We start from the raw sequence: 25992 nt of genomic DNA on the forward strand, positions 1-25992 counted from the left end.
CAACTGTCTGATGGAGAAGGAGCAGACGAGCTTCAGCGGCCGCCACAATGAGACTCCTGCCTGGACCCCCAAATATGTGACGAAAACGCCCCGAAAATGTAAAGGTCAGATTCTGGGGCTCGAGGTTCAGTTCAGGATGAAAAGAAGAAAGGGGAGGGGCTAATAACAGATGAGGCGGAGCAGTGGGCGGGTCTAAGAGAGATATAGGATTTATATAGGGGAGGAGGGGCACAAGACATGGGTGTAGGTAGTATTTACATCACCCAGGGGAAGATTCGGATCAGTACCCGAGCCCCGTACCCTCTACATGCCATGGCCGAGCCTTGTGGATATTCAGAACTGGGTGTAACAGAACACAATAACCCCGCGCCACATTATACCCTAGACCTGAGTGTACCCCGGGGTATAAAATATCCTAACTATACCCCCCAGGCCAGAATCTACCCCTCTAACGTGGTACAGTCCGGCCCAGGCCACATTATACCCGGGGGGTAAACTCTATACCAGGGGGTGTAAGATTCACCTGTATAAGATGAAATTTACATAAAGTTTACATCATGTTGATATTAACCGTGTTTACGTAAACATAGTTTAAATGTCATGTTTACGCCAATTACACAGGGTTTGCTTAACCCCTTCCTTACTGCTGAGCCCTCAACATATATCTGTCATTCACCTCTGTATTACAGAGACTTGTATATTACTGTACATTCCCTTATACAAGGGTCGCCCCAAATACAATCTATACATCCATACACCAAGCTCATGACATAAGAAAGGTCACTATTAGACGGGAGTAATGTGTGCGCCATTGTATCAGCATTAGGACGCCATAACGTGTATAAATAATGGAGGGATCCTGTGAAATAAAAAACTTTATTCAGGAATGTGCGTTTTTCGTGTCACATGCGACTTCCTGGACAAGTTCTGGGTCGTGTTGTTTAATATCTTGTAATTGAAGAAATGTGCGAATTACACGACGTGTGTGACCAGAGGGGAAGAGCGCGCCACGTTTTATCCACTGGGGCGCCCCTTTAAGACTGCGTTCACACGCTCAGGTTTGCAGATGCAGTTTTTGATGTCCAAACCAGGAGAGGAGTAAAATAAGAGGCGGAGCCGCATCTCCATTATATGGTCTCACATATTAGGGTCCGGACCCGCTACAAAACTGCATCAGAAAACCTCAATGTGGGAACACAGCCCAACAGCGATGGTTCTGAGTTTGGAGATGGAAGATTTCAGTCGGATTGCTTTTTAAATTAAAGGGAACCTGTCATCAAACATTAACCCCCTAAACTACTAGATCCCTCAGGTAGGGTATGGGACGTCCTTCCTACAATTCCATCTTTTATGTGAAATCTCACCATTTACTGATAAAAAAAAATCTCCCCCAAAGTCTAGAGAATATGACTCTTCTCATCCTATTTTCGCATAAGATGAGTCAAGTTTAGTGGATGCAGGGGGAGAGTCACTTCAGATGCCCCTATCGTTCTAGCACCTAGAAACATGCTGTTGGTGTCATATTAAAGATAAGAATCTCATCTTTCAGATCCAATCTAACACTTCTATGATCTACAGAACTGGACATTTAGAAAATAGGCATAAACTTTATCTGCAGCTTTCATACCCAACTATGTATTTAGTTGGCTGTATCTTTGGTTCTGTAGCTCACAAAGCCATAAGCCTGATGGGATCTGAAAGATGAGATCTTTATCTTTAATGTAACACCAGTAGTTTCTAGGTGCTATAGAACAGAAGATAGGGGCTTCTGAACAACCTCTAAACTTGACTCGTCTCATGTGAAAATTGGATGAAAAAAACAGGTGAGATTTTATACAAAAGAGGGAATTCTAGAAAGGACATTTCATCCCTTACCTGAGGGGACTTGTAGTTTATTGGGATAAAACCTGGTGACAGGATCTCTTTAACTTATAATAGCTCAATCCCCAATAAGATGGTACTGTATCCAACTGGATGGTAACATAATAGCCCCGTGTAGTGGATCTATAAGGGTCTGTGTCGAGACAGAATAACCATGAATATTAACCCATCAAGCCCCGCCCACATGTCTTATATCCTCCATTACATCCCATGATGCATCATGTCCTTACAGCCATTTTTACTAATGTGCATTGTACCTGCCTGCAGTGTGTATGGTAAGACCTACAAGACGCTGCTGTACTTGGTGGAAGGTGGAAAGACACAACAGATTCCTGCCAAGAAACTGGTTTGTTAGTACAATACCAGCCAATAGCGACCCGAGTATGTTTATCTGATATGTGCAGGTTGTAAGTGGGTCCGGACAGAACTGACCCGGTTGTGTGAGGGTCCGGCTGTGAGTCTCCTGTCCTTTGAATGTGAAGGTTGCAAGTGGGTCCGGCCAGAAGTGACCCGGTTGTGTGAGGGTCCGGCTGTGAGTCTCCTGTCCTTTGAATGTGCGGGTTGTAAGTGGGTCCGGCCAGAAGTGATCCGGTTGTGTGAGGGTCCGGCTGTGAGTCTCCTGTCCTTTGAATGTGCGGGTTGTAAGTGGGTCAGGCCAGAAGTGACCCGGTTGTGTGAGGGTCCGGCTGTGAGTCTCCTGTCCTTTGAATGTGCGCGTTGTAAGTGGGTCAGGCCAGAAGTGACCCGGTTGTGTGAGGGTCCGGCTGTGAGTCTCCTGTCCTTTGAATGTGCAGGTTGTAAGTGGGTCCGGCCAGAAGTGACCCGGTTGTGTGAGTTTCCGGCTGTGAGTCTCCTGTCCTTTGAATGTGCAGGTTGTAAGTGGGTCCGGCCAGAAGTGATCCAGTTGTGTGAGGGTCCGGCTGCGAGTCTCCTGTCTTCTGAATGTGCGGGTTGTAAGTGGGTCAGGCCAGAAGTGATCCGGTTGTGTGAGTGTCTGGCTGTGAGTCTCCTGTCCTTTGAATGTGCGGGTTGTAAGTGGGTCCGGCCAGAAGTGACCCGGTTGTGTGAGGTTCTGGCTGTGCGTCTCCTGTCCTCTGAATGTGCGGGTTGTAAGTGGGTCAGGCCAGAAGTGACCCGGTTGTGTGAGGGTCCGGCTGCGAGTCTCCTGTCCTTTGAATGTGCGGGATGTAAGTGGGTCAGGCCAGAAGTGACCCAGTTGTGTGAGGGTCCGGCTGTGAGTCTCCTGTCCTTTGAATGTGAGAGTTGTAAGTGGGTCAGGCCAGAAGTGACCCGATTGTGTGAGGGTCCAGCTGTGAGTCTCCTGTCCTCTAAATGTGCGGGTTGTAAGTGGGTCCGGCCAGAAGTGACCCGATTGTGTGAGGGTCCAGCTGTGAGTCTCCTGTCCTTTGAATGTGCAGGATGTAAGTGGGTCAGGCCAGAAGTGACCCGATTGTGTGAGGGTCCGGCTGTGAGTCTCCTGTCCTTTGAATGTGCGGGTTGTAAGTGGGTCAGGCCAGAAGTGACCCGGTTGTGTGAGGGTCCGGCTGTGAGTCTCCTGTCTTCTGAATGTGCGGGTTGTAAGTGGGTCCGGCCAGAAGTGACCCGGTTGTGTGAGGTTCTGGCTGTGCGTCTCCTGTCCTCTGAATGTGCGGGTTGTAAGTGGGTCAGGCCAGAAGTGACCCGGTTGTGTGAGGGTTTGGCTGCGAGTCTCCTGTCCTTTGAATGTGCGGGATGTAAGTGGGTCAGGCCAGAAGTGACCCGGTTGTGTGAGGGTCCAGCTGTGAGTCTCCTGTCCTTTGAATGTGCGGGTTGTAAGTGGGTCCGGCCAGAAGTGACCCGATTGTGTGAGGGTCCAGCTGTGAGTCTCCTGTCCTCTGAATGTGCGGGTTGTATGTGGGTCCGGCCAGAAGTGACCCGGCTGTGTGAGGGTCCGCCTGTGAGTCTCCTGTCCTTTGAATGCGCGGGATGTAAGTGGGTCAGGCCAGAAGTGACCCGATTGTGTGAGGGTCCAGCTGTGAGTCTCCTGTCCTCTGAATGTGCGGGTTGTATGTGGGTCCGGCCAGAAGTGACCCGATTGTGTGAGGGTCCAGCTGTGAGTCTCCTGTCCTCTGAATGTGCGGGTTGTATGTGGGTCCGGCCAGAAGTGACCCGATTGTGTGAGGGTCCAGCTGTGAGTCTCCTGTCCTCTGAATGTGCGGGTTGTAAGTGGGTCCGGCCAGAAGTGACCCGATTGTGTGAGGGTCCGGCTGTGAGTCTCCTGTCCTTTGAATGCGCGGGATGTAAGTGGGTCCGGCCAGAAGTGACCCGGTTGTGTGAGGTTCGGGCTGTGAGTCTCCTGTCCTTTGAATGTGCGGGATTGTAAGTGGGTCAGGCCAGAAGTGATCCGGTTGTGTGAGGATCTGGCTGTAAGTCTCCTGTCCTTTGAATGTGCGGGTTGTAAGGGGGTCCAGCCAGAAGTGACCCGGTTGTGTGAGGGTCCAGCTGTGAGTCTCCTGTCCTTTGAATGTGCGGGTTGTAAGGGGGTCCAGCCAGAAGTGACCCGGTTGTGTGAGGGTCCGGCTGTGATTCTCCTGTCCTTTGAATGTGAAGGTTGTAAGTGGGTCAGGCCAGAAGTGACCCGGTTGTGTGAGGGTCCGGCTGTGAGTCTCCTGTCCTTTGAATGTGGGGGTTGTAAGTGGGTCAGGCCAGAAGTGACCCGGTTGTGTGAGGGTCCGGCTGTGAGTCTCCTGTCCTTTGAATGTGCGGGTTGTAAGTGGGTCAGGCCAGAAGTGACCCGGCTGTGTGAGGGTCCGGCTGTGAGTCTCCTTTCCTTTGAATGTGCGGGTTGTAAGTGGGTCCGGCCAGAAGTGACCCGGTTGTGTGAGGATCTGGCTGTAAGTCTCCTGTCCTTTGAATGTGCGGGTTGTAAGGGGGTCCAGCCAGAAGTGACCCGGTTGTGTGAGGGTCCGGCTGTGAGTCTCCTGTCCTTTGAATGTGCGGGATGTAAGTGGGTCAGGCCAAAAGTGACCCGGTTGTGTGAGGGTCCGGCTGTGAGTCTCCTGTCCTCTGAATGTGCGGGTTGTAAGGGGGTCCAGCCAGAAGTGACCCGGTTGTGTGAGTGTCCGGCTGTGAGTCTCCTGTCCTCTGAATGTGCGGGATGTAAGTGGGTCCGGCCAGAAGTGACCCGGTTGTGTGAGGGTCCGGCTGTGAGTCTCCTGTCCTCTGAATGTGCGGGTTGTAAGTGGGTCCGGCCAGAAGTGACCCGGTTGTGTGAGGGTCCGGCTGTGATTCTCCTGTCCTTTGAATGTGCGGGTTGTAAGTGGGTCAGGCCAGAAGTGACCCGGTGGTGTGAGGGTCCGGCTGTGAGTCTCCTGTCCTGTGAGTGTGCGGTCTGTAAGTTGATCTGACTAGATGACTCTGTTCATGTTCCAGCGGTTACTAATCTATGAAAGGCCAGTGGTGACCCGGCTTTTATAGATCCAGTCTGTGTGATCTTGATCCCCTAAATGCCAAGTCTGTGAGTGAGGAGGGATAGAAGTTATTCTGAGACTAGAGAATTAGATATCAGACACAGGTCTAATAATTACATGTAAATTGTCCCTAAGTCTTTATTCAATCCTTTTGTTTCTATTAGTAACAGTCCCCAGTCTCTCCTATAGGGGGCAGTGTGTGTTCTCTCTTTCAGCAGTGGAGATGAATAACGTTCGGCCTGCGGGGTCCAGAGGAGACGATGGTACCGGGAGCACCCCCCATGTTCTGCAGTACTGGATTATATTGTGGCCTTGGTCCAGGGTTTTAGTACCGATCGCCTTTTCCGGGGGTCAAGAAGGAATTTTTCCCTGATACACGAATTGTCCAGGTTTTTCGCCTTCTTCTGGATCAATAGGTTTAGGTACAGGACGAGGGTTGTATATAATAAACCACGTTTAACCCTCCACGTTCTTTGTCCTGTTATTTTTCAGTGATACAACTCTCAGGTCATTCTGAATAATGGTTCCTAGGCCTGTAACCCGTAGCAACGGCCATAGAGTGCCACACAGATACACGGGAGGGAATTATGGCGCAGGTCTATTATTCTGGCTGCACCAGTTCTCTGTCTGAACTTGCACTAGAAACAATGTACAAACTGGTTTCATATGTATTTAAAGGACATACACAACCAGTTCCACTGACGGTAGGTGCGCGGCACTTACCTGCGGGTTTCTTTATGCAATAAGTGGAACTGTTCTTAGTGATTAAAGAAAAATTTTAAGTAAAAAAAAAAGAAAAATTTGCACCTAAAGGGGATGTTAGCGCTTAGTTTGAGTTTGTGAGACATTTAATACAGAGACTCAACAGAATTGTGGTGGACGCTGTATAGTAAAGTTGGTGCCCACTTCCCGAGCAGCGCAGGGGGCGCCAGATAATTGGAGACTGTGCCCCTGTATACAATAATATTCTGCTGCACATTAGTGAGGCAAACTGCACTACTTTTGATAAATCTGGCCCTATGTGCAGTGGTGTATCTACTGTAGTGGAGTCCATTGGGCCAGCAAAATTCTTAACAGGGCCCCACATCAGGTTCCATCAGAATTGTTAACATTCTAGACAGATTTATGTCATGAAGGCCCCTAGAATTCCCTCCATTACCCTACTGCACCCCATTGGAGTCAATTGTAACAAAGCAGAGTGCTCTGGCCATGAAACATGACTGCCCCCAGGGCCGCCAGGGGGGTCTAGTGGGACTGTATTCAAAAATTTAGGGGGGACGGGGCAATTTGTATAATTAATGAAGTATAGTGTCCAGTACAGGCAGTCCCCTACTTAAGAACACCTGACTTACATACGACCCCTAGTTACAAGCGGACCACTGGATATTGGTAATGTACTGTACTTTAGTCCTAGGCTACAATAAACAGCTGTAACAGTTATCTCAGGCGTCTGTAATGAAGATTTATTGTTAATCCTGGTTCTTATGAGAATCCAACATTTTTAAAAATCCAGTTGTCACAGAGACCAAAAAAATTTGGACTGGGGTTACAATAATAAAGTATACGGTTCTGACTTACATACAAACTCAACTTAAGAAGAGACCTACAGACCCTATCTTGTATGTAACCCGGGGACTGCCTGTATATAAAATTCATCAGGGGACTCACTTACGAACGACTGAGCGCGAAAAAGTGGTGCCCTCTGATGGAGAAGTGCAGGAAGCGCCAGATTCATGCAGAACCTGCGCCAGAAATCCTGAATCTCCACAATAGTCATAGAGGACGGTCACATACAATTCAAAGTTATATATAATGAAAAGAGCTTATAAAAAATGACAGAAAACATGCAATATACAAACAAAATATATATATTTACAGGCGGTCCCCAGGTTACATACAAGATAGGGTCCATTGGTTTGTTCTTACGTTGAATTTGTATGTAAGTCGAAACTGTATATTTTATAATTGTAGCTCCAGACTTTTTTTTTTTTTTGCCCCACAGACTGACTGATCAGCTAGGGACCAGGGATTATCAATAAAACTTCATTACAGGCACCTTACAGCCGATCATTGAAGGCAGGGACCAAAGTAACATCCAGAGAGCTTCACCAGAGGTCATCGTGGGCAGAGGGGTTTGTCTTTAACTAGGGGTCATCTGTAAGTCGGGAGTGTCCTAAAGTAGGGGACTGCATATATGTAGTTGACAAGGTAAGCGGGCTCAAATGGATCGTGCCATGATGGCGGGGCCCTGGGCCACTGCTGTGCTACTGCGCATGCGCGAACCTGATAACTTCCGATGTCACTAGTCAGCTAATCCTAGCGCATGCGCAGTTATATAGCTGCACGGTCTAGATCTTTAGAACGCGAGGCATACGTTACATGGCCCTGGGCCAATGCCCATATAAGTGACCTGCATTCTAGTCTGCTGCAACCTGTGATCTAGAGCCCTCTCTATAGGCACCCTTGCCATCACCCCAGGGTAGAGTTTGCCAGACGGGACACAACGCTTCATGCAGTCCCAGGCAGCCCAGGACCCTAGAAGGAAGCTACAATGATGATCCAAACTTCTTCTCCTTCTTTGTACTGTATTGGTGTCCTCAAGGGCCTATACAATTTAAACCCTGGAAAGAGCAGGGCGTAATAAGTTATTGCTTAATTTGTCGCATTGGCACTTTGCGAAAAATACGTGGGTTTTGGTCTTAAAGGTTTCCCATCACTGCTCTATACGGTACTGTATAGGATGGTTCCTGAGCACATACTGTGTGTGTCATGACAGCTGTTTATGTCAGATCACTAAGACTCATTTATAACTTTGTCTTGACTTTTCACAGTATTTGACAAAGGCTTATATTTTAGCTGAAACGTTATACTTTGGATTTCCGCAATAAAACTTTGTTCATTAACTTAAACTTTGTGTGCCTGGATAGTCTTTCACCCTGAATGGCTAGAAGACCCCTTTATCACTAGGCTGAGTGAAACAGAACCTTATCAACCTAATTACACTGTCCCTTAATCAACGTATCGGTCTAAGAGTTTTATGACTCTTTGTCTCCTCTTGCCGCTCGAGACGCTGTGGCTGCAAAAGGTGTTAGTTAGGTGGGGGATTTGAGAAGGCCCCCTACTCCGCCTGGCCATATTTATCACAGGAGGTATAAGAGCAGAGGACTACAACTCCCAGCACATCCCGGCTGTTATTATATGATATCAGAGGACATTACAAGAGGATGTATAAGAGTACAGAAGAGGAGAGCACTACAACTCCCAGCATGCCCTGGCCGTTACGTGATATCAGAGGACATTATAGGAGTAGGTATAAGAGGAGAGGACTACAACTCCCAGCAGGCCCTGGCTGTTATGTGATATCAGACTACATTACAGGAGGAGGTATAAGAGAGCACTACAACTCCCAGTGTGTCCGGAGCTATAGTATAGGAGTTGGTCTAGGAACTACAACTCCCAGAATCTTTCATATTTGGTTTTGCAGTAAAAACACACTTGCACCCGGAGGCTGTAGTCACATGGTGCGGTTCTAAAGTGCAGTGAAAGCGCTGTGTGAACCCAGCCTAAAGCTTATCTAACCCTCCGGTTCGCCTCCATTCTTTCCCTTCCCTCCACACTATAGGAAATCATTACAGATCAGTTTATGCTTCCGCCATATTGTAGCCTAAAGCAGGTTCTGCTGCAGCTGCTTCCACAATGACTTGTTTATAGGTGCAGAAACTGCAGCCAGAGTCTTATTTATAGCTGCAGATCTGACTGATCACATGACGATGTCATCATTACAGGTCCTCATTATCCTCCGCCCCTTTGGGTTTCTGATCACATGACCATGACATCATCACAGGTCCTCAGTGTGTATCTGATCACATGACCATGACATCTACACAAATCCTCAGTGTGTGTCTGATCACATGACGATGACATCATCACAGGTCCTCAGTGTGTGTCTGATCACATGACGATGACATCATCACAGGTCCTCCGTGTGTGTCTGATCACATGACGATGACATCATCACAGGTCCTCAGTGTGTGTCTGACCACATGACGATGACATCATCACAGGTCCTCAGTGTGTGTCTGATCACATGACGATAACATTATCGCAGGTCCTCAGTGTCCTACACCCCTTTGTGTGTCTGATCACATGACGATGACATCATCGCAGGTCCTCAGTGTCCGTGTCTGATCACATGACGATGACCTCATCACAGGTCCTGCAGGCTCCTGGACTTAGCCTCTGGGGATCAGGTCCTGGTTGGGTGAGTACACGAGCACTATCACAGTGTTGTCTTCCGGTATCACACTACCTGCAGGAGCTGGAGGACTTCTTGTATTTAGCGGAGCCATCCTGGCCGTCGTGTCAGTCAGTGAGAAGGCACACAGGAGGATGGGTCCTGCAGGAAACATGAGCAGTGGCTGCTGCGCCGCTTATCTCTGTACAATCAGCTCTAACGGAAATTATTAAAAGTCCATTGAAATCTGTAGACATTTTACATGTCTGTTAGACTCACATAATACAGGCAGTCCCCGGGTTACGTGCAGGAGAGGTTCTGTAGGTTTGTTCTTAAGTTGAATTTGTATGTAAGTCGGAACTGTATATTTTATCATTGTAATCCCAGCCAGAACTTTTTTGGTCTCTGTGACAATTGGATTTTAAACATGTTGGGTTGTCATCAGAACCAGGATTAACTATAAATCTTAATTGCAGACACCTGCGATAACTGTTATAGCTGATCATTGTAGCCTAAGGCTAAAGTACAATAAATTACCAACATCCAGAGGTCCGTTTGTAACTAGGGTTCGTCTGTAAGTCGGGTGTTCTTAAGTAGGGGACCGCCTGTAATCAGTTTATACAAATAACAATTGCAGGAGCATTACATGAGATTACACTGCGCTAAAGATCCGGGGACCACAGAATCTGGGGGAACAAATGGCTGATAGGACGTATATTGCCACAAGTAGATCTATTCTTCTTTCTATTGCTCAGATATTTACAAACCAACAATCTTAAAACCATGTTAAAAACTTAAAAGCAAAAAAAAAAACCGCAAAACACACACAAGTAGTGAGAAATGCTTGGACTGAGTTCACACTCTGCTTAATGTGTGGTAACTGCACCTCAAGCGTTAGACAATTTATATGAAAGTCATTCATTCCACGGAGTCCAGACTCATACAGCACAGTGTGTGTCATAAGAGGTTTTGCATGGTATTAAAACATACAAGTCTCTCCTCCGGCAGCCCAAAGGTTTAATATATACGGGGTGTATGTTCCTACTGATGTCTCTCATTTGTCCTAGCCAGTATATTAACATTTTTTGGCATGCATGTTGGACACTTTCAAACTCGAAAGTCTATTCTTGTTCTTAGAAATGAGGGCTATACAAATTGCCAAATGGTGTGTACTACTTCCTTCAGAGGAGAGCACAAACAGGCTCTAACCTGAGCAGAAAGAAGTGGGAGGCCCCGCTGCACAACTAAGCAACAAGACAAGTGGGGGGCGGAGCTACGACCGGGATGTGAGAGGACGTGCGGCAGGTGAGCTCCCGCTGCTACCCCGATATACCGCCGTGCCCAGCCTGAACCCTGGTGTTAAGTGCCGCCATACCTGTACCCCAGATAGGGGAGACCATTCTGCAGCTGCCGGAGCCCCGAAACGCCGCGTCCACACATCGATATGCCGGGTGGCAGAGCCGGTAAGGGGATGAAGAGGGCCTCTCAAAATGGCGCTGAGGCTACGCCTGCCCGCGGTACACGTGCTGCTGAGGCAGCCAGAGGAGCTGCAGAGCGCCTGGGGCAGTTTGCCAGAAAACAGCCCAAAGCAAGAGGGGATCGCTGGTCTGGTCCCAACTACTATTCTCCTCGGAGAGCAGCAGCAGCAGCCAGGGGCCATTTTGGTGAGGAGGAGATGTCTGAGGCAGAGGGGGCAGAGGAAGAACAGTCTACCAGCCGTACATCTAATGCCCAACATGATAACTCTCCCTCTGATACAGAAGAACCCACGCTTAAGGACATTCTCAAGGCTGTCTCCCAATGTAATAAATCACTGGCAGCCCTCAACTTTAAAGTGGGCTCTATGGCGGAAGATATGTCTATAATGCGCCACGACTTCAAAAAGCTCTCAGAGCGTACTACGGCTTTGGAAGACAGAACATGTGATGTTGAGGATGCACTCCCGCCTATCCAGAGAGATGTTCAGACACACTCTAGAGCCCTAGACGCCATTCTAGCCAAACAGGATGATCTGGAAAATCGTCTAAGGCGAAATAATGTCCGCTTGGTAGGAGTGCCCGAAAAAGTAGAGGGGGCACGACCGACCGAATTTTTTGAAGAATGGCTGGTGGAGAAATTTGGCAAAGACACTCTAACCCCGCTGTTTGCAGTGGAACGGGCTCATAGGGTCCCTACTAGGCCATTTCCTCCCGGCGGCCCCCCCAGACCTGTGCTGGTTAAAGTTCTACACTACCGGGACCGTGACATCATACTTCGCAAGGCCAGAGATATGGAGGGGCTGTCAATCGATGGTCAACGAATATCCTTCTTTCCAGATTACTCAGCGGATGTACAGAAAAGAAGAGCGAAGTTTCTGGATATTAAGAGACGCCTGCGAAATCTACAAGTCTCCTACTCCATGATGTATCCGGCTCGCCTACGTGTTGCTGCCTTGGGCGCCACTCACTTCTTCAACTCCCCTCAAGAGGCGCTCAGTTGGCTCGACATGCATGAGCAACAGTTAAGAGATGACAACAACCAGCACCAGGAATAATCCGAAATTTCACTACTGCTCCTCAGAGGCCGGGTCGTGAGTATGGCCTAACTTATAGTTGTGGTCTATACCTGGACACTTTGTACTTAACACACGGAGGTGTAATATGACATGTATGTTACCAGGGGTACGCACAGCGGTTTGCTCACTGCTATTTTTGAAGAGTTTCTGTTTTTATTGTAGAAAGTTCTCTTCTATCTTTTTGCCTTTATTCTTACTTTACATGTTTCAGATTTACCAGCAATCTAGTTCAAGGTGTATTGTATTGCTAAGCTCCGCTCCCACTCTATCTAAGTAGCCTTGGGGGTTGAGGGGGTCTGCAGAGTAGATCTCCTCATCCCGCACCATAGTGTCTGCTGGATAGTGTTCCCTCACAAACAACGTAAGCGTAGATATTTCCGCCTGGGGGGTCCCTTGCCATCGGGACCTGTACTTTATTAGGCGACTACGGTTGCACACTGTGTGGGCATATGTGGGATGCTCTTGTTCTAGTTCTGTTAAAAGGTTGGGGGGTGGGAAATGGGGGGGGTAGACAAACGCTTGGTGGGGGTTAGAAAATATCACAAGTGCATTTGGCTATATATGACAGCTCTGGGCCCTGTTTATGGAGCGCTGCTGCCCTCTTGTGGGAATGGAGGGTATATCAGCCTAGACAAGATATATCTTGCTGCACATTTATGGCTTCACCCATAGCAATAATTACGTGGAATATACGGGGGGCAGGCGAGCCAAAAAAGAGGCAGGCAATTTTGGACACACTTAAAAATCATACCCCAGTGATCTGTTGTCTACAAGAAACGCATCTGATAAAAGACACCACAAAACATTTAAGCCCAAAGTGGGCTGGCCTATGCTACCACTCGGTGTATTCATCTTACTCTAGGGGGGTTAGTGTGCTTTTTCATAGGCAGGTACCATTTACTTGCCATGATTCAATGATTGACAAAGAAGGCCGTTTTATATGTTTGTATGGGGAACTTTACAATGTCCGCATTATAATAATGGCAGTATATATACCTCCACCCTACTCCGCTATAGTCCTACAGAAATTGTTATGTTATGTGGAAAAATATCCGGGTACCCCGTTTCTAATGTTGGGGGACTTCAATAATATACTTGATGCTGCCCTAGATAAACTTAGCAACACCTGCCCTTCATCTGTGTCTCACATGCCCACTCAATTTGGCCGCACAATAACTGATGTTGGATTGGTAGACGTATGGCGTATGTCGCACCCCACGGACAAACAATATTCCTGTCACTCCAAGTCGCACAATACACTATCCAGGATTGACTTGGCCCTGGGTAACTCGCTAATGATTCCTATGATCCTAGAAACCAAATATTTACCAAGACGTCTCTCAGATCACTCCCCACTCTTAGTACGGCTGAGGCCCCTGCTAGAACCTACCAGAGGATTGAGATGTAGACGCTTTAACCCGTTCTGGCTGACAGTGCTATCTGAAAAGGGCCGTATAATAGAACTGCAAACTGTACTTATGGATTTCCTTGAACGTAATGAGGGATCCACGTCTCCTCTCCTAGTGTGGGATTGCACTAAAGTTTGCTTTAAGGATAGCCTGGTTAGGGAGGTAGCTGGGGTGAAGCGTAAGTCTAGGGAATTTGGGGATGCTCTTGGCAAGGCTGTAACGACAACAGAAGAAGCATACATTCTCAATTCATCTGAGACTAACAAATTGTCATGGGAGGGGGCACAAACCCAGTTTTCTGAGCATCTATTAACTATGGCTGATAATAAACGCTTCTTTTGTAGGCAAAGGTTCTATGAGGAGGGGGAGAAGGCTGGACACCTTTTAGCTATTATGGCCTCAAATCAGAGGACTGCCACTCATATACCAGCAATCAGGAACCCAGATGGCAAGATAGTTACTCAGACTCAGGATATACTGAATAGTTTTACACTTTTTTACTCCTCCCTGTACTCATCTAAGGTCAACCCCACGCAGGAGCAATTAGACGGCTTTTTGGATGGTCTTAGGCTACCCAAATTAGATAGTGAACAAAGAATGACACTGGAAGCCCCGTTTACATTAGAAGAGCTAGAAATTACATTAGATTCTATGAATAATAATAAAGCCCCGGGTATAGATGGAATCCCAATAGAAATTTTTAAAACTTTCAAAGACATCCTTCTTCCTCGCCTACTCATTTTGTACAATGAGGCTTTAGATCTGGGTCAATTGTCGCCATCAATGAGAGAGGCGGTCATAGTAATTCTATTGAAGCCAGGGAAAGACCCGCTGGAAATGGACTCTTATCGTCCTATATCGCTCCTTACAGTCGACATTAAACTAATGGCCAAAATGCTAGCGACTAGAATGTCCAACGTCATCACATCAGTTATACATACTGACCAAGCAGGATTTATGCCGAATATGTCCACAGCTGTCAACCTACGCCGGCTGTATCTTAACATTCAGGTTTCCCGTAGCAAATTACCGGATGCGGCGGTCGTATCTTTCGATGCGGCCAAAGCATTTGATAGTGTGGAATGGCCATATCTATTTGCAGTACTCCGAAAACTTGGCTTCGGACCGAAATTTTTAGCATGGGTGCGCTTGCTATACTCCTCCCCAATGGCTAGACTGCAGATAAATTCGCTACTTTCCTCCCCATTTCCATTGCATAGAGGGACCCGCCAGGGGTGCCCACTGTCGCCACTACTATTTGCGGTTGCGGTGGAACCTCTGGCGGCCGCCCTACGATCTGCAGTAACCGTTAAGGGTTTCCAATATGGAAGACACCAAGAGAAAGTCGCATTATACGCTGATGATTTGTTGCTCTTTCTAGATGATTGGACCCCTTCTTTACATTCGGCAATAGATATAATAACATCTTTTGGGTCCCTATCCGGTTTTACTATTAACTGGACGAAATCAGTAGTAATGCCCCTATCCCCACAGGTGTGTCCTAGGCTACTGGCAGAACATGGCCTCTCAATGGTGTCAGTGTTTAAATATCTGGGAGTCCAAATATCGGCAAACCCCACTGAATTTATTGAGCTTAATGTTATACCTCTGATCTGTAGGTTCCAAACGAAAGTAAAGGACTGGTGTAAGCTGCCCCTTACTGTGATTGGCCGGGCCAATCTTATTAAGATGGTCATGATGCCGCAACTATTATACTTCCTTCACAATTCCCCCATTTGGATCCCAGTGAAATTATTCCATAAGGTTAATAGTATCGTTCGGGATTTGCTCTGGAAAAAAGGAATCCCGAGAATAAAGATGGCCACTTTACAGAGATCCAAGGAAGATGGCGGCCTATCATTGCCAAATCCGTGGTTGTATTTTATGGCAGCCCAGCTGCAGCATCTCCGGGGATGGGGTGACACAACTGCGGATTCGTCTTCCCAAAAACTGCTTTGCCATATCTTAAGTAAGGATAATTTATTGGAGGCATTGGAAGGTGGGCTATTCCAAAATGCAGATAGGGAATTGGTGACACTAAAGTGCATAAATAAATTGTGGTGGAAGATGCGCAGTCTGCTAGGGATGGAGGGATATATCCAACATACTCCCATATGGCCGAATGTCCAATACCCTGAACTAGGTAAGCTTGCTCCATTTCCTCAATGGATAAATAAGGGAATCACAACTATTGCCCAACTGTATGAGGATAATACTATGAAGTCCTTCGACCAGTTACGCTCTGAGTTCAACCTTCCACACTCGTGTTTCTATCAATTCCTCCAGGTGAGACATGCAATCACTCAGCAAGAACGCTCTAAACCAGTTAAGAAATCAACCCACAACATAGTAGTAGATATGATAAATAAAGCAGGAGACACAAGGGGTATAATCTCTATTAATTATTCATATCTGAGGGATGCACATATTAAAAAAAACCCTACTGATCTAAAATCTAAATGGGAGAAGGATGTGGGAGCCATTACTGAAGATCAGTGGCAGGAGGTCCTAGAGTCCGCACCCAAAGTGTCAGTTAGTGAGGCGCAGAGATTATCTAACCTGTATCTGCTACATAGAGTCTACTTTACTCCCGTTAGGTTGTTTAAAATGGGATATAGAAGTGATGATAGTTGTCCAAGATGTAACAGATCCGATGCAGACCTCATTCACCTGATGTGGAACTGCCCCAGGTTACGTCGCTATTGGCAAGAGGTTCTTGACTTGATTGATCGGACGTATTCTACTACCATTGCACGTGATCCTCTTGTATGTATCCTGGGTTATGTGGCTGAGGTGCAGTTGTCTGAGAGTCATAGACTGGCAGTGCTGAGACTACTTTACACGGCCAAGAAACTTATTGCTTTCCACTGGAAAGATACTGAGCCACCACAAATGTCTGAATTTATTTCTAGGGTTAACCTTTTGCTACGACTAGATAAATTTGTTTATCAAAAACGAAACGCACAACTACTTTTAAGTCATAGACTCTGTGTGTAAATGTACTTTTTGGACATTTTGCTCACCAAGCGGGGGAAGGGTGGGGGGAGGGGGAGGTTGGGGATTTTTAAGTCTTACTGTTTATGCTGTTAAATGTTTTTAAAAAAAAAATGGAAAACTATGTTGTTGGTTTTTCAATAAAAATTTATTTGATCAAAAAAAAAAAAGCAACAAGACAAGTACATTAGAGTCTGTAGTTTGAGCCTCACCGGTCCTCAACTGGAAGCTTCATTAAATAGAACTCACCAAATGCCAGTGTCACCCTCTACAGTGCAGAGGCGACTCCAGGATGCTGGTCTTCAGGGCAGAGGGGCAAAGAAAAAGCCATATCTGGGACTGACTAATAAAAGGAAAAGATTAATACAGTCGGTCCCCTACTTAAGGACACCCGACTTACAGACGACCCATAGTTACAGACAGACCCCTCTGCCCCCTCTGACCTCTGGTGACCTCTCTGGATGTTACTATAGTCCCAGGCTGCAATGATCAGCTGTAAGGAGTCTGTAATGAAGATTTATTGATAATCCTTGGTCCCATTACAGCAAAAAAATTAGAAACTCCAATTGTCACTGGGGCAAAAAAATATAATTTGTCTAGAACTATAGTTATAAAATATACAGTTTTGACTTGCATACAAATTCAACTTAAGAACAAACCTATGGACCCTATCTTGTATAACAAAGACATTAGACAGAGGAAGACTGGAAAAAAAAGCTAAGATAAGGACAGATAAATCTAATTTTGAAGTGTTTGGATCACACAGATGAACAACTGAAAAGATGCTGGAATTCCCAATATATTTTAAGGTAGCCTGAACGAGATGCCGTGCTGAGGGCAGCAACCTCTCCAAAATTTACTGAGCAGCGGATCCAAGATATGGGTACCTGGAGCCTTCCCCTCCCAGGACACTCCCTTGCATTACTTGCAACCTTATGGTAGATGGCGAGTGGATTACTGAAATGTAACGGCTTAAATAGTCATACAACAATGGATGGAACCATATTGGTTATTGAAAAATCTGGATGCTGGAAGACGCCATCTGTCAAGCATAGTGAAGGTCATGTGATGGTCTGGGGTAAAGTGGAAGATTTGTACAAGGTCAAAGGGATTGTGAATAAAGAAGGCTATGATTCCATGTTCCAATGCCAGGCCATTCCCTGTGGACAGTGCTTGATAGGATAATGGGGCACATTTACTTACCCGGTCCATTTGCGTTCCCGCAGCGGCTTCTCTGCCGAGCGTTCGGGTCTTCCGGCGATTCATGAAGGTCCTGCGCCCAATGTCCACCAGGTGGCGCTGCTGCGCCGAGGTGCCCCGGAGTTCATCGTGGTGCATGTGAGTATGGCCCGTGCGACCAATTTTTTTTTTTTTTAAATGCGGTGGTTTTTCCGAATCCGTCGGGTTACCGTTCGGCCACGCCTCCCGATTTCCGTCGCGTGCATGCCAGCGCCGTTGCGCCACAAACCGATCGCGTGCGCCAAAATCCCGGGGCAATTCAGGGAAAATCGGCGCAAATCGAAAATATTTGGGTAAAACATCGGGAAAACGCAAATAGGGCCCTTAGTAAATGACCCCCATTTAAGCAAAACGCCTCTAATTTATCCATGAACTATTTAGGGAAGAAGCCGAGAGCTGGTCTTCTACCTGTAATGAGTGGCCGCCCAGTCACCAGATCTCAGCCCCATTGAGTTGTTGTGGGAGCAGCTTGATCGTATGGTTCACAAAAAGTGCCCATCAAGCCGATCCAACTAGTGGGAGGAGCTTCTGGAAGCGGGGGGGGGGGGGGGTGACATTTCTCCAGATTACCTCAGCAAATTAACAGCTAGAGATGATCTGCAATGCTGGGACTTCAGCAAAGGGGACATTATTTAATGACAGCAAAGTCTGAAGGAGAAAATGATTGCAAATAGAAAAAACAAACCTTGTCAAAGTAGAAGTTTTCATGGAAAACACAAAACTGTCTGGGTGACCGCAGACTTTTGAGCGGCAGTGGATCTTTTGAAATTAATTTGGCATCTAGATCTGAATGAGGTGTCATCCCAGGAATGGAAAAATAACTTTTATTATGAGCCTCCAACTTATTATCTACTTGTTTAACACCGGTTTGGCCACTAATAAAATACCAGGGTACATACAAGAGCCTAAGAGGGTCACCCATATACTCCGTACCCTTGTAAAAATTGTCAGCCAGACTCGTGACTTCCTGTGATGTCATGGGTCCTGGCGGATGGAGGGGGTTAGGTGCTCATTATTGTACGCAGGCCCCCTCTGTCATAACCCATATCAGTGGTTGGAAGGACATGTGGATGTCATCGGCAGGCCACCACTGGCATGGGAGTCATTATCACTGAGGGAATAACCTTATCGAGTAAGTGAAGTAATCCACAGCTCTTTCTGTTGGTGAACAATCCCTTTAAGGTCAGTCACAGCAGATTTTTAGTCTCATTATTTTGGTTTTCTTTTTGATTTTTTTTATTGTGGTCCTCAACCCTCTCACTTTGAAGCTCCATTCCCTCATTATATTAGTCAATTGCACAAACACATGTAAAATATCCCGGTTTGCTGAGCCTTGGATCACACAATAACCACTAATCCGCTTCAGAGCCTGTGAACCAGTAGTGAGTATCTTAGAGCCTAGACAATACCTAATAATAGCTTATAGGACAGAACATTCTGCCTTTTATTTAGTCCACAAAGAAGTTTTTGGGGGGTTTAATTAATTTTTCATCATGGATTGTAAATCTTTCTTCGTGTCCCTGCATCACAGGTGCCATATGACCAGTGTTACCTTTCCAACCAACCTACTGAGGATGGACAAAAATGAGAAGACCCAGAGGATACTAAGCATTACCCTGGAGATCATTTACCTGTTGACCGGGGAGGTGAGGGATTATAGGAAGGGCATGACTTGAGAGGTGGAGGGTGTTGGAACAGGAGAGGTGAGGGTGTTCACAGGAACATAACTAGTAAGATGGGGGATTCAGGGAGGGACATGACAGGCGAGGGAAGACCGGAAGGACGGGACAGGCGAGGGGAGACGGGAAGGACGGGACAGGCGAGGGGAGACGGGAAGGACGGGACAGGCGAGGGGAGACGGGAAGGAAGGGACAGGCGAGGGGAGAGGGGAAGGAAGGGACAGGCGAGGGGAGAGGGGAAGGAAGGGACAGGCGAGGGGAGAGGGGAAGGAAGGGACAGGCGAGGGGAGAGGGGAAGGAAGGGACAGGCGAGGGGAGAGGGGAAGGAAGGGACAGGCGAGGGGAGAGGGGAAGGAAGGGACAGGCGAGGGGAGAGGGGAAGGAAGGGACAGGCGAGGGGAGAGGGGAAGGAAGGGACAGGCGAGGGGAGAGGGGAAGGAAGGGACAGGCGAGGGGAGAGGGGAAGGAAGGGACAGGCGAGGGGAGAGGGGAAGGAAGGGACAGGCGAGGGGAGAGGGGAAGGAAGGGACAGGCGAGGGGAGAGGGGAAGGAAGGGACAGGCGAGGGGAGAGGGGAAGGAAGGGACAGGCGAGGGGAGAGGGGAAGGAAGGGACAGGCGAGGGGAGAGGGGAAGGAAGGGACAGGCGAGGGGAGAGGGGAAGGAAGGGACAGGCGAGGGGAGAGGGGAAGGAAGGGACAGGCGAGGGGAGAGGGGAAGGAAGGGACAGGCGAGGGGAGAGGGGAAGGAAGGGACAGGCGAGGGGAGAGGGGAAGGAAGGGACAGGCGAGGGGAGAGGGGAAGGAAGGGACAGGCGAGGGGAGAGGGGAAGGAAGGGACAGGCGAGGGGAGAGGGGAAGGAAGGGACAGGCGAGGGGAGAGGGGAAGGAAGGGACAGGCGAGGGGAGAGGGGAAGGAAGGGACAGGCGAGGGGAGAGGGGAAGGAAGGGACAGGCGAGGGGAGAGGGGAAGGAAGGGACAGGCGAGGGGAGAGGGGAAGGAAGGGACAGGCGAGGGGAGAGGGGAAGGAAGGGACAGGCGAGGGGAGAGGGGAAGGAAGGGACAGGCGAGGGGAGAGGGGAAGGAAGGGACAGGCGAGGGGAGAGGGGAAGGAAGGGACAGGCGAGGGGAGAGGGGAAGGAAGGGACAGGCGAGGGGAGAGGGGAAGGAAGGGACAGGCGAGGGGAGAGGGGAAGGAAGGGACAGGCGAGGGGAGAGGGGAAGGAAGGGACAGGCGAGGGGAGAGGGGAAGGACGGGACAGGCGAGGGGAGAGGGGAAGGACGGGACAGGCGAGGGGAGAGGGGAAGGACGGGACAGGCGAGGGGAGAGGGGAAGGACGGGACAGGCGAGGGGAGAGGGGAAGGAAGGGACAGGCGAGGGGAGAGGGGAAGGAAGGGACAGGCGAGGGGAGAGGGGAAGGAAGGGACAGGCGAGGGGAGAGGGGAAGGAAGGGACAGGCGAGGGGAGAGGGGAAGGAAGGGACAGGCGAGGGGAGAGGGGAAGGAAGGGACAGGCGAGGGGAGAGGGGAAGGAAGGGAGAGGGGAAGGAAGGGACAGGCGAGGGGAGAGGGGAAGGAAGGGACAGGCGAGGGGAGAGGGGAAGGACGGGACAGGCGAGGGGAGACGGGAAGGACGGGACAGGCGAGGGGAGACGGGAAGGACGGGACAGGCGAGGGGAGACGGGAAGGACGGGACAGGCGAGGGGTGACGGGACAGGTGAGGGAAGGACGCGACAGGCGAGGTGAGACGGGAAGGACGGGACAGGTGAGGGGTGTCGGGACAGGTGAGGTGTGTCGGGACAGGTGAGGGAAGACAGGACAGGTGAGGGGTGACAGGATAGGTGAGGGAAGGCGGGAGGGACGGGACAGGTGAGGGAAGGCGGGAGGGACGGGACAGGTGAGGGAAGGCGGGAGGGACGGGACAGGTGAGGGAAGGCGGGAGGGACATGGCCAGTGAAGTGGTGTATTGATGATGAGTTTAGATAACCAGCTCCTCTTTTATTACGCAGGATTACACAGTGGTGAAGAAAACACCTGAAGATAGCGTGATCCTCAATAGACCTCCTGTCTCTGAGGGAAACCATCAGCAAAAGATTATAGAATTAACTTACGAGATAATTGAGCTGCTGACTGGTGAGGTGAGTGCCGCTGAGACCAGACTGTTACTGCTTCAGGTTGTAATAATAAGGTGTAAAGATGTTGTTATATCTGCATGCAGCAAGACATCAGTGTAGGAGTACACAAGGAAGCCATAAAGAAGACGTTCCAGACCCTCACGTTACAGAGTAAGAGACTTTCAATGGATGAAATGATTGGTTTCGAATGCCTCCTAGACGAGTGCATCCTAACCCTGTCACTTGTGTGTCACTTGTAGATACATCTAGTAGAAGTTCCACTCCAGAGACGAGCCCCAGCTCTCAACATATCAAAGACTGTGAGAAGAAGAATAAAGCAGGTCCCCCGGGTGATGGAGGCTTTCCCAATGTCAGAGTAGGTAGACGCTCGTATATTCTCGTAGCCGTTTATTAGATCAGTTTTTACTCATATGTGGCTTTGTTCTTGCATCTGCTAGCACAATGAGCTCTTTGTTGTAAAAGTGGAAGCCATAGAGGAAGATGAGATGTATATGAATGGTGGACAGATGTGCAAGGAGGAGAGCGTTACTACAGATATCAGTATAGGTAAGACAGATCTGGTAGGAATTTGTCTGAACTATTAAAGGGGTTATCCGAGTTAACTAATAATTTAGGACCAGGCTGGGGCAGGCTATTTAAAAATAAAAAACGTGCACTTACCTCCTCCAGCGGCGCTGATGTCCCGCGCTGGGGTCCGTCTGATCCGTGACCCTGTTTGTTTTCAGGGGCACAGAAGCCATGCAGTCAGCTCCCGGCCGGCTCCTCCCATGTGTCCCTATCTCTCCACATTGTAAGCGCTGGGAAATGGTGTCGGCCGGAAGCTCCCTGTGCGCCCTTGTAACCAAACCGGCGCACAGATCAGATGGACCGCGGCGGATCAGGAGGTAAGTACGCGTTTATTATTTTTAAGTAGCCCGCCCCAGCCTTGTCCTAAATTATTAGTAAACTCGGATAACCCCTTTAAATATAACATTCTGAAATCAGCATAAAAATCACAAAATTGTATTTTCAGACGAAGGATGCAGCGAGAGCTCGAGCGGACATCCGCTAACTGCAGATTCAGAAGCTGAGGATGATAACGTGATACAAGATCCTATGGGAACCAAATTCTTCATCCCCATCGTACATCCAGGGCTTTCTAATCTCAATGTGTCCTCTGAGGAACCCCCCGACAAGCGTGCTAAAAAATGTAAAAATCATAAAGGGCTTGAAATACTTCCTTGTTGCCAGTGTGGGAGGTTCTCTGCGTTTTCTTGTTCCAGTTGTGGCACACAAGGAACAACTATAACGCACGAGGAAATGAGGAAAAAGAAGCGCTCGTTTTCGTGTGACGAATGTAGTAAGACGTATACTCATAAATCGCATCTTATACAACACCAGCGGGTACACACCGGGGAGAAGCCGTATCCATGCGGTGAGTGCGAGAAGTGTTTTTCAAGGAAATCGCATCTTGTCGAACATCAGAGAACTCACACGGGTAAGAAGCCCTTCTCCTGCTCCGAATGCGGCAAGTGTTTTAGCAAGAAATCGAATCTGATTCAACACAAGAGAAGTCACACGGGGGAGAAGCCATTTTCATGTTCGGAATGTGGGAGATGTTTCACGGTAAAAGGAAACCTCGAGAGGCATCAGAGAACTCACAGGGATGAGAGGCTTTTCTCGTGTTCAGATTGCGGCAGGTTCTTTTCCCAGAAATCGCATCTCCTTGAGCACCAGAGAATTCACACGGGGGAGAAACTGTTTTCATGTCTGGATTGTGGAAAATGTTTTAATGAGAAATCTGATCTTGTCACACATCAGAGAATTCACATGGCGGAGGACGCGTTCCGGCTACCATCAGACGCCATCCTTTCACATTGCTTGGAATGAGCGCATTGTCCTCAATAAGACTGTTACGATAAAGGTAGAAATACACCCAGGGAACTTGTCAACAAGTCTGGAGGCCACTAAATCTGCCGCTAATGGGTGGATTTTGGCTTCCAAACCCTAGTTTAATGGAAGTGACAATTTTATTGGCAAAATCTACAACCCTAAACCCTAGCAGTATAACCACACAGAGGTTTAGTGACCCCCAAACACTGATTTACGGGCACTTAGAATTCAATTAGTAGCCCCCACAGTTGCTGAGATATCAATCCCAGTATCTGACCTCTGTAATCCTCCTGTCAGAGAGGAGAAGCTGGGAGGAGGCATATATATCATCTTCTGTTACACTGAGAAAAGCATAACATATGCCGCCTCCTCCTCTGCTCCAGCAACTCCTCTCTGACAGTGGAGAGGATACCAATGGTCAGATGCTGGGACTGATATCTCAGCAACTATGGGACTAAAATTCACAGTATCCCAGAATCTGTGTAGCAGCCCCTTTATCATGGTATCTTCATCCCCACATGTGTGAGGTGGTGAAAGGTCCACTTAAACCCTTAAATGTGGTTCCCTCAAACATGGGTAAGTGTGTTGTGTTTTTCTTTTCCATCTATTTCCTCTCGCCATGCAGTTTGGATTTTATAGTATAATGAAAGTGACCGCTAAGTGTTGGTAGATAATACATTTGTCATGAAGTTTTACATGTATATATATCAGAGCAGCTATAGATTCTATATGACTGACTGTGGACTCTGTGGCTTATATTACCTCCAAATCCTCTGCCAGTTCATATATGCAATCTCTTAAAGGGGTTTTTCCAAGACTGACAATTGATGGCCTCAGGATAGGAATTCACTGTACAGCTCTGACATTCAAGTAGTGGCCCTTCTGTGTGTTGCATCTTGAATCCTATTAATCAGGTTAAAGGGAACCTGTCACCAGTGACCTCATTTTCACTAAAGACAGGTTACAGAAGCCCATGACACCTGCAGTGCACATCTGCCTCTCTGCTTTCTCTAAGTATTTGCGTTACAATATAATTGTGTGTTATATCTTACCTTGCAACCTGACAGAATCCTCTGTTTAGTCCCAGGGGTTGGGCTTTGGTTTGGATGCATTTCGATAAACAACACATGACTTGTCTGTGCTGCCTTAAATGGAACCTGTCACCAGGGACCTAATTTTGACTAAAGAAAGGTTACAGAAGCCCATTACAGCTGCATTGCATGTGACTTGTCCGTGCTGCAGACTCCTCAGCTCTCAGCCCCCACCTTTGTGCTCTTGTACAGCTCCTCCCACTGATGTCATCTCACCAGGCTGTGAGCTCTGTGAAGGAGCAGGAGGGAGGAGCTGTACAGAAGCACAAAGGTGGGGGCTGAGAGCTGAGGATTCTGGAGCACAGACAAGTCACATGTTGTTTTTTTAAAATGCATCCAAACCAAAGACTCAGAGAAGGCAGAAAGACACGTTTGCAAGGCAGCTGTAATGGGCTTCTGTAACCTGTCTTGAAGGCTAGCTACACACAGAATTTTTTTTTTATAAGTCCACAAACTACAGCTCCCTTGGCCGTATGAGATAAAGGTCACACCTTCAGATCCGTGTTCATGGGGGCTCAGACTGTGTTCATCTATCATGAGTGCACACCTTAAAGGGACTTTGTCATTAAACTGCCAGCCTCTTTGGGAATGAAAAGTCATGTGACAGTGAGCAGAGAAGAGTCAAGTTTTACCTGAGTCAAGTTAAGAAGCTGCAGGGGTAGTTTTACTTCAGACACCTTGAAGATATCAGCCCCTGAACTTCACTTATCTGAGATAAAATCTAGCTCTTCTCTGCTCATTGTCACACGACTTTGGAGAAGAAGTTTTATAGGAAAACGGGTGAGATGTCACAAAAAAGAAGACAGTCATCAGAGGGCAGTCCCTACCTGAAGGTGCTTAGCTATTTTATCACATTTAACCTGTTCACGCTCCATGCTATACTAGTAAGGTGCGAGAGCTATGTTTACAACTGATGTCACCATGTCGCATGACGGTGAAACTCGGGTAACGGAGACAAAGAACCTCCTGCCCACCCGTCCAATCGTATCAATCCTGCCTCGGCAATCGCTGCGATTGGTCAGTCAAATCTGACTGGCCAACCGCAGCGTTTTTAATGTAAAAAAATATATATATAGTTTTAGCCTGATCCCACTCTCCATTTTACTTTAGTATCGCTGGAGAGAGGGTCTGAGCATCACAGTGTGACCCTACACAATCACTACACTACTACTACTACTCATCTCCCTTCCTGTGTATTCACTCTATGGCACTTTATCTATTTTTTCTGTATGTTATCTGTTTGCTCCGTCCATAAAGTTTGGTGCACGTTATATAATTTTTCTATGTGCCGTATATAAGGTGTACAATGTGTTGGAGGCATACAACATGCTGACCCCTGACACACAGCTAGAGGGGATGATGGCCCCTTTTTCCTTTCCTTCCAGTGACCTGGAAGAACCCCCCCAGGAAGGCACCTTAAAGGGAACCTGTCACCAGGAGACCCATTTTTAGCCCTC

General features: G+C 48.0%; 2 protein-coding genes across 4 annotated transcripts in view; one reads left to right on the forward strand and one right to left on the reverse strand.

Moving 5' to 3' along the window:
• SLC43A3 (solute carrier family 43 member 3) overlaps positions 1 to 25992 on the reverse strand; it is a 72546-nt gene that overhangs the window by 42129 nt on the left and 4425 nt on the right. The window lies entirely within an intron of this gene.
• LOC140106108 (uncharacterized) lies at positions 1 to 25992 on the forward strand. 3 transcript variants are annotated; one of them, XM_072130349.1, is made up of 7 exons: positions 1 to 104; positions 19292 to 19406; positions 21447 to 21575; positions 21656 to 21722; positions 21812 to 21927; positions 22010 to 22118; positions 22585 to 25992. In XM_072130349.1, the coding sequence occupies exons 2-7, from the start codon at positions 19299 to 19301 to the stop codon at positions 23439 to 23441; spliced, it is 1386 nt and encodes a 461-aa protein (XP_071986450.1). In that variant the 5' UTR covers positions 1 to 104; positions 19292 to 19298; the 3' UTR covers positions 23442 to 25992. The 3 variants fall into 3 exon arrangements, with proteins under 3 accessions (XP_071986450.1, XP_071986448.1, XP_071986449.1); XM_072130347.1 differs by lacking the exon at positions 1 to 104 and adding an exon at positions 9455 to 9591; XM_072130348.1 differs by lacking the exon at positions 1 to 104 and adding an exon at positions 17234 to 18240.

This window comes from Engystomops pustulosus, chromosome 11, assembly GCF_040894005.1.
Source record: "Engystomops pustulosus chromosome 11, aEngPut4.maternal, whole genome shotgun sequence".
NCBI lineage: Eukaryota > Metazoa > Chordata > Amphibia > Anura > Leptodactylidae > Engystomops > Engystomops pustulosus.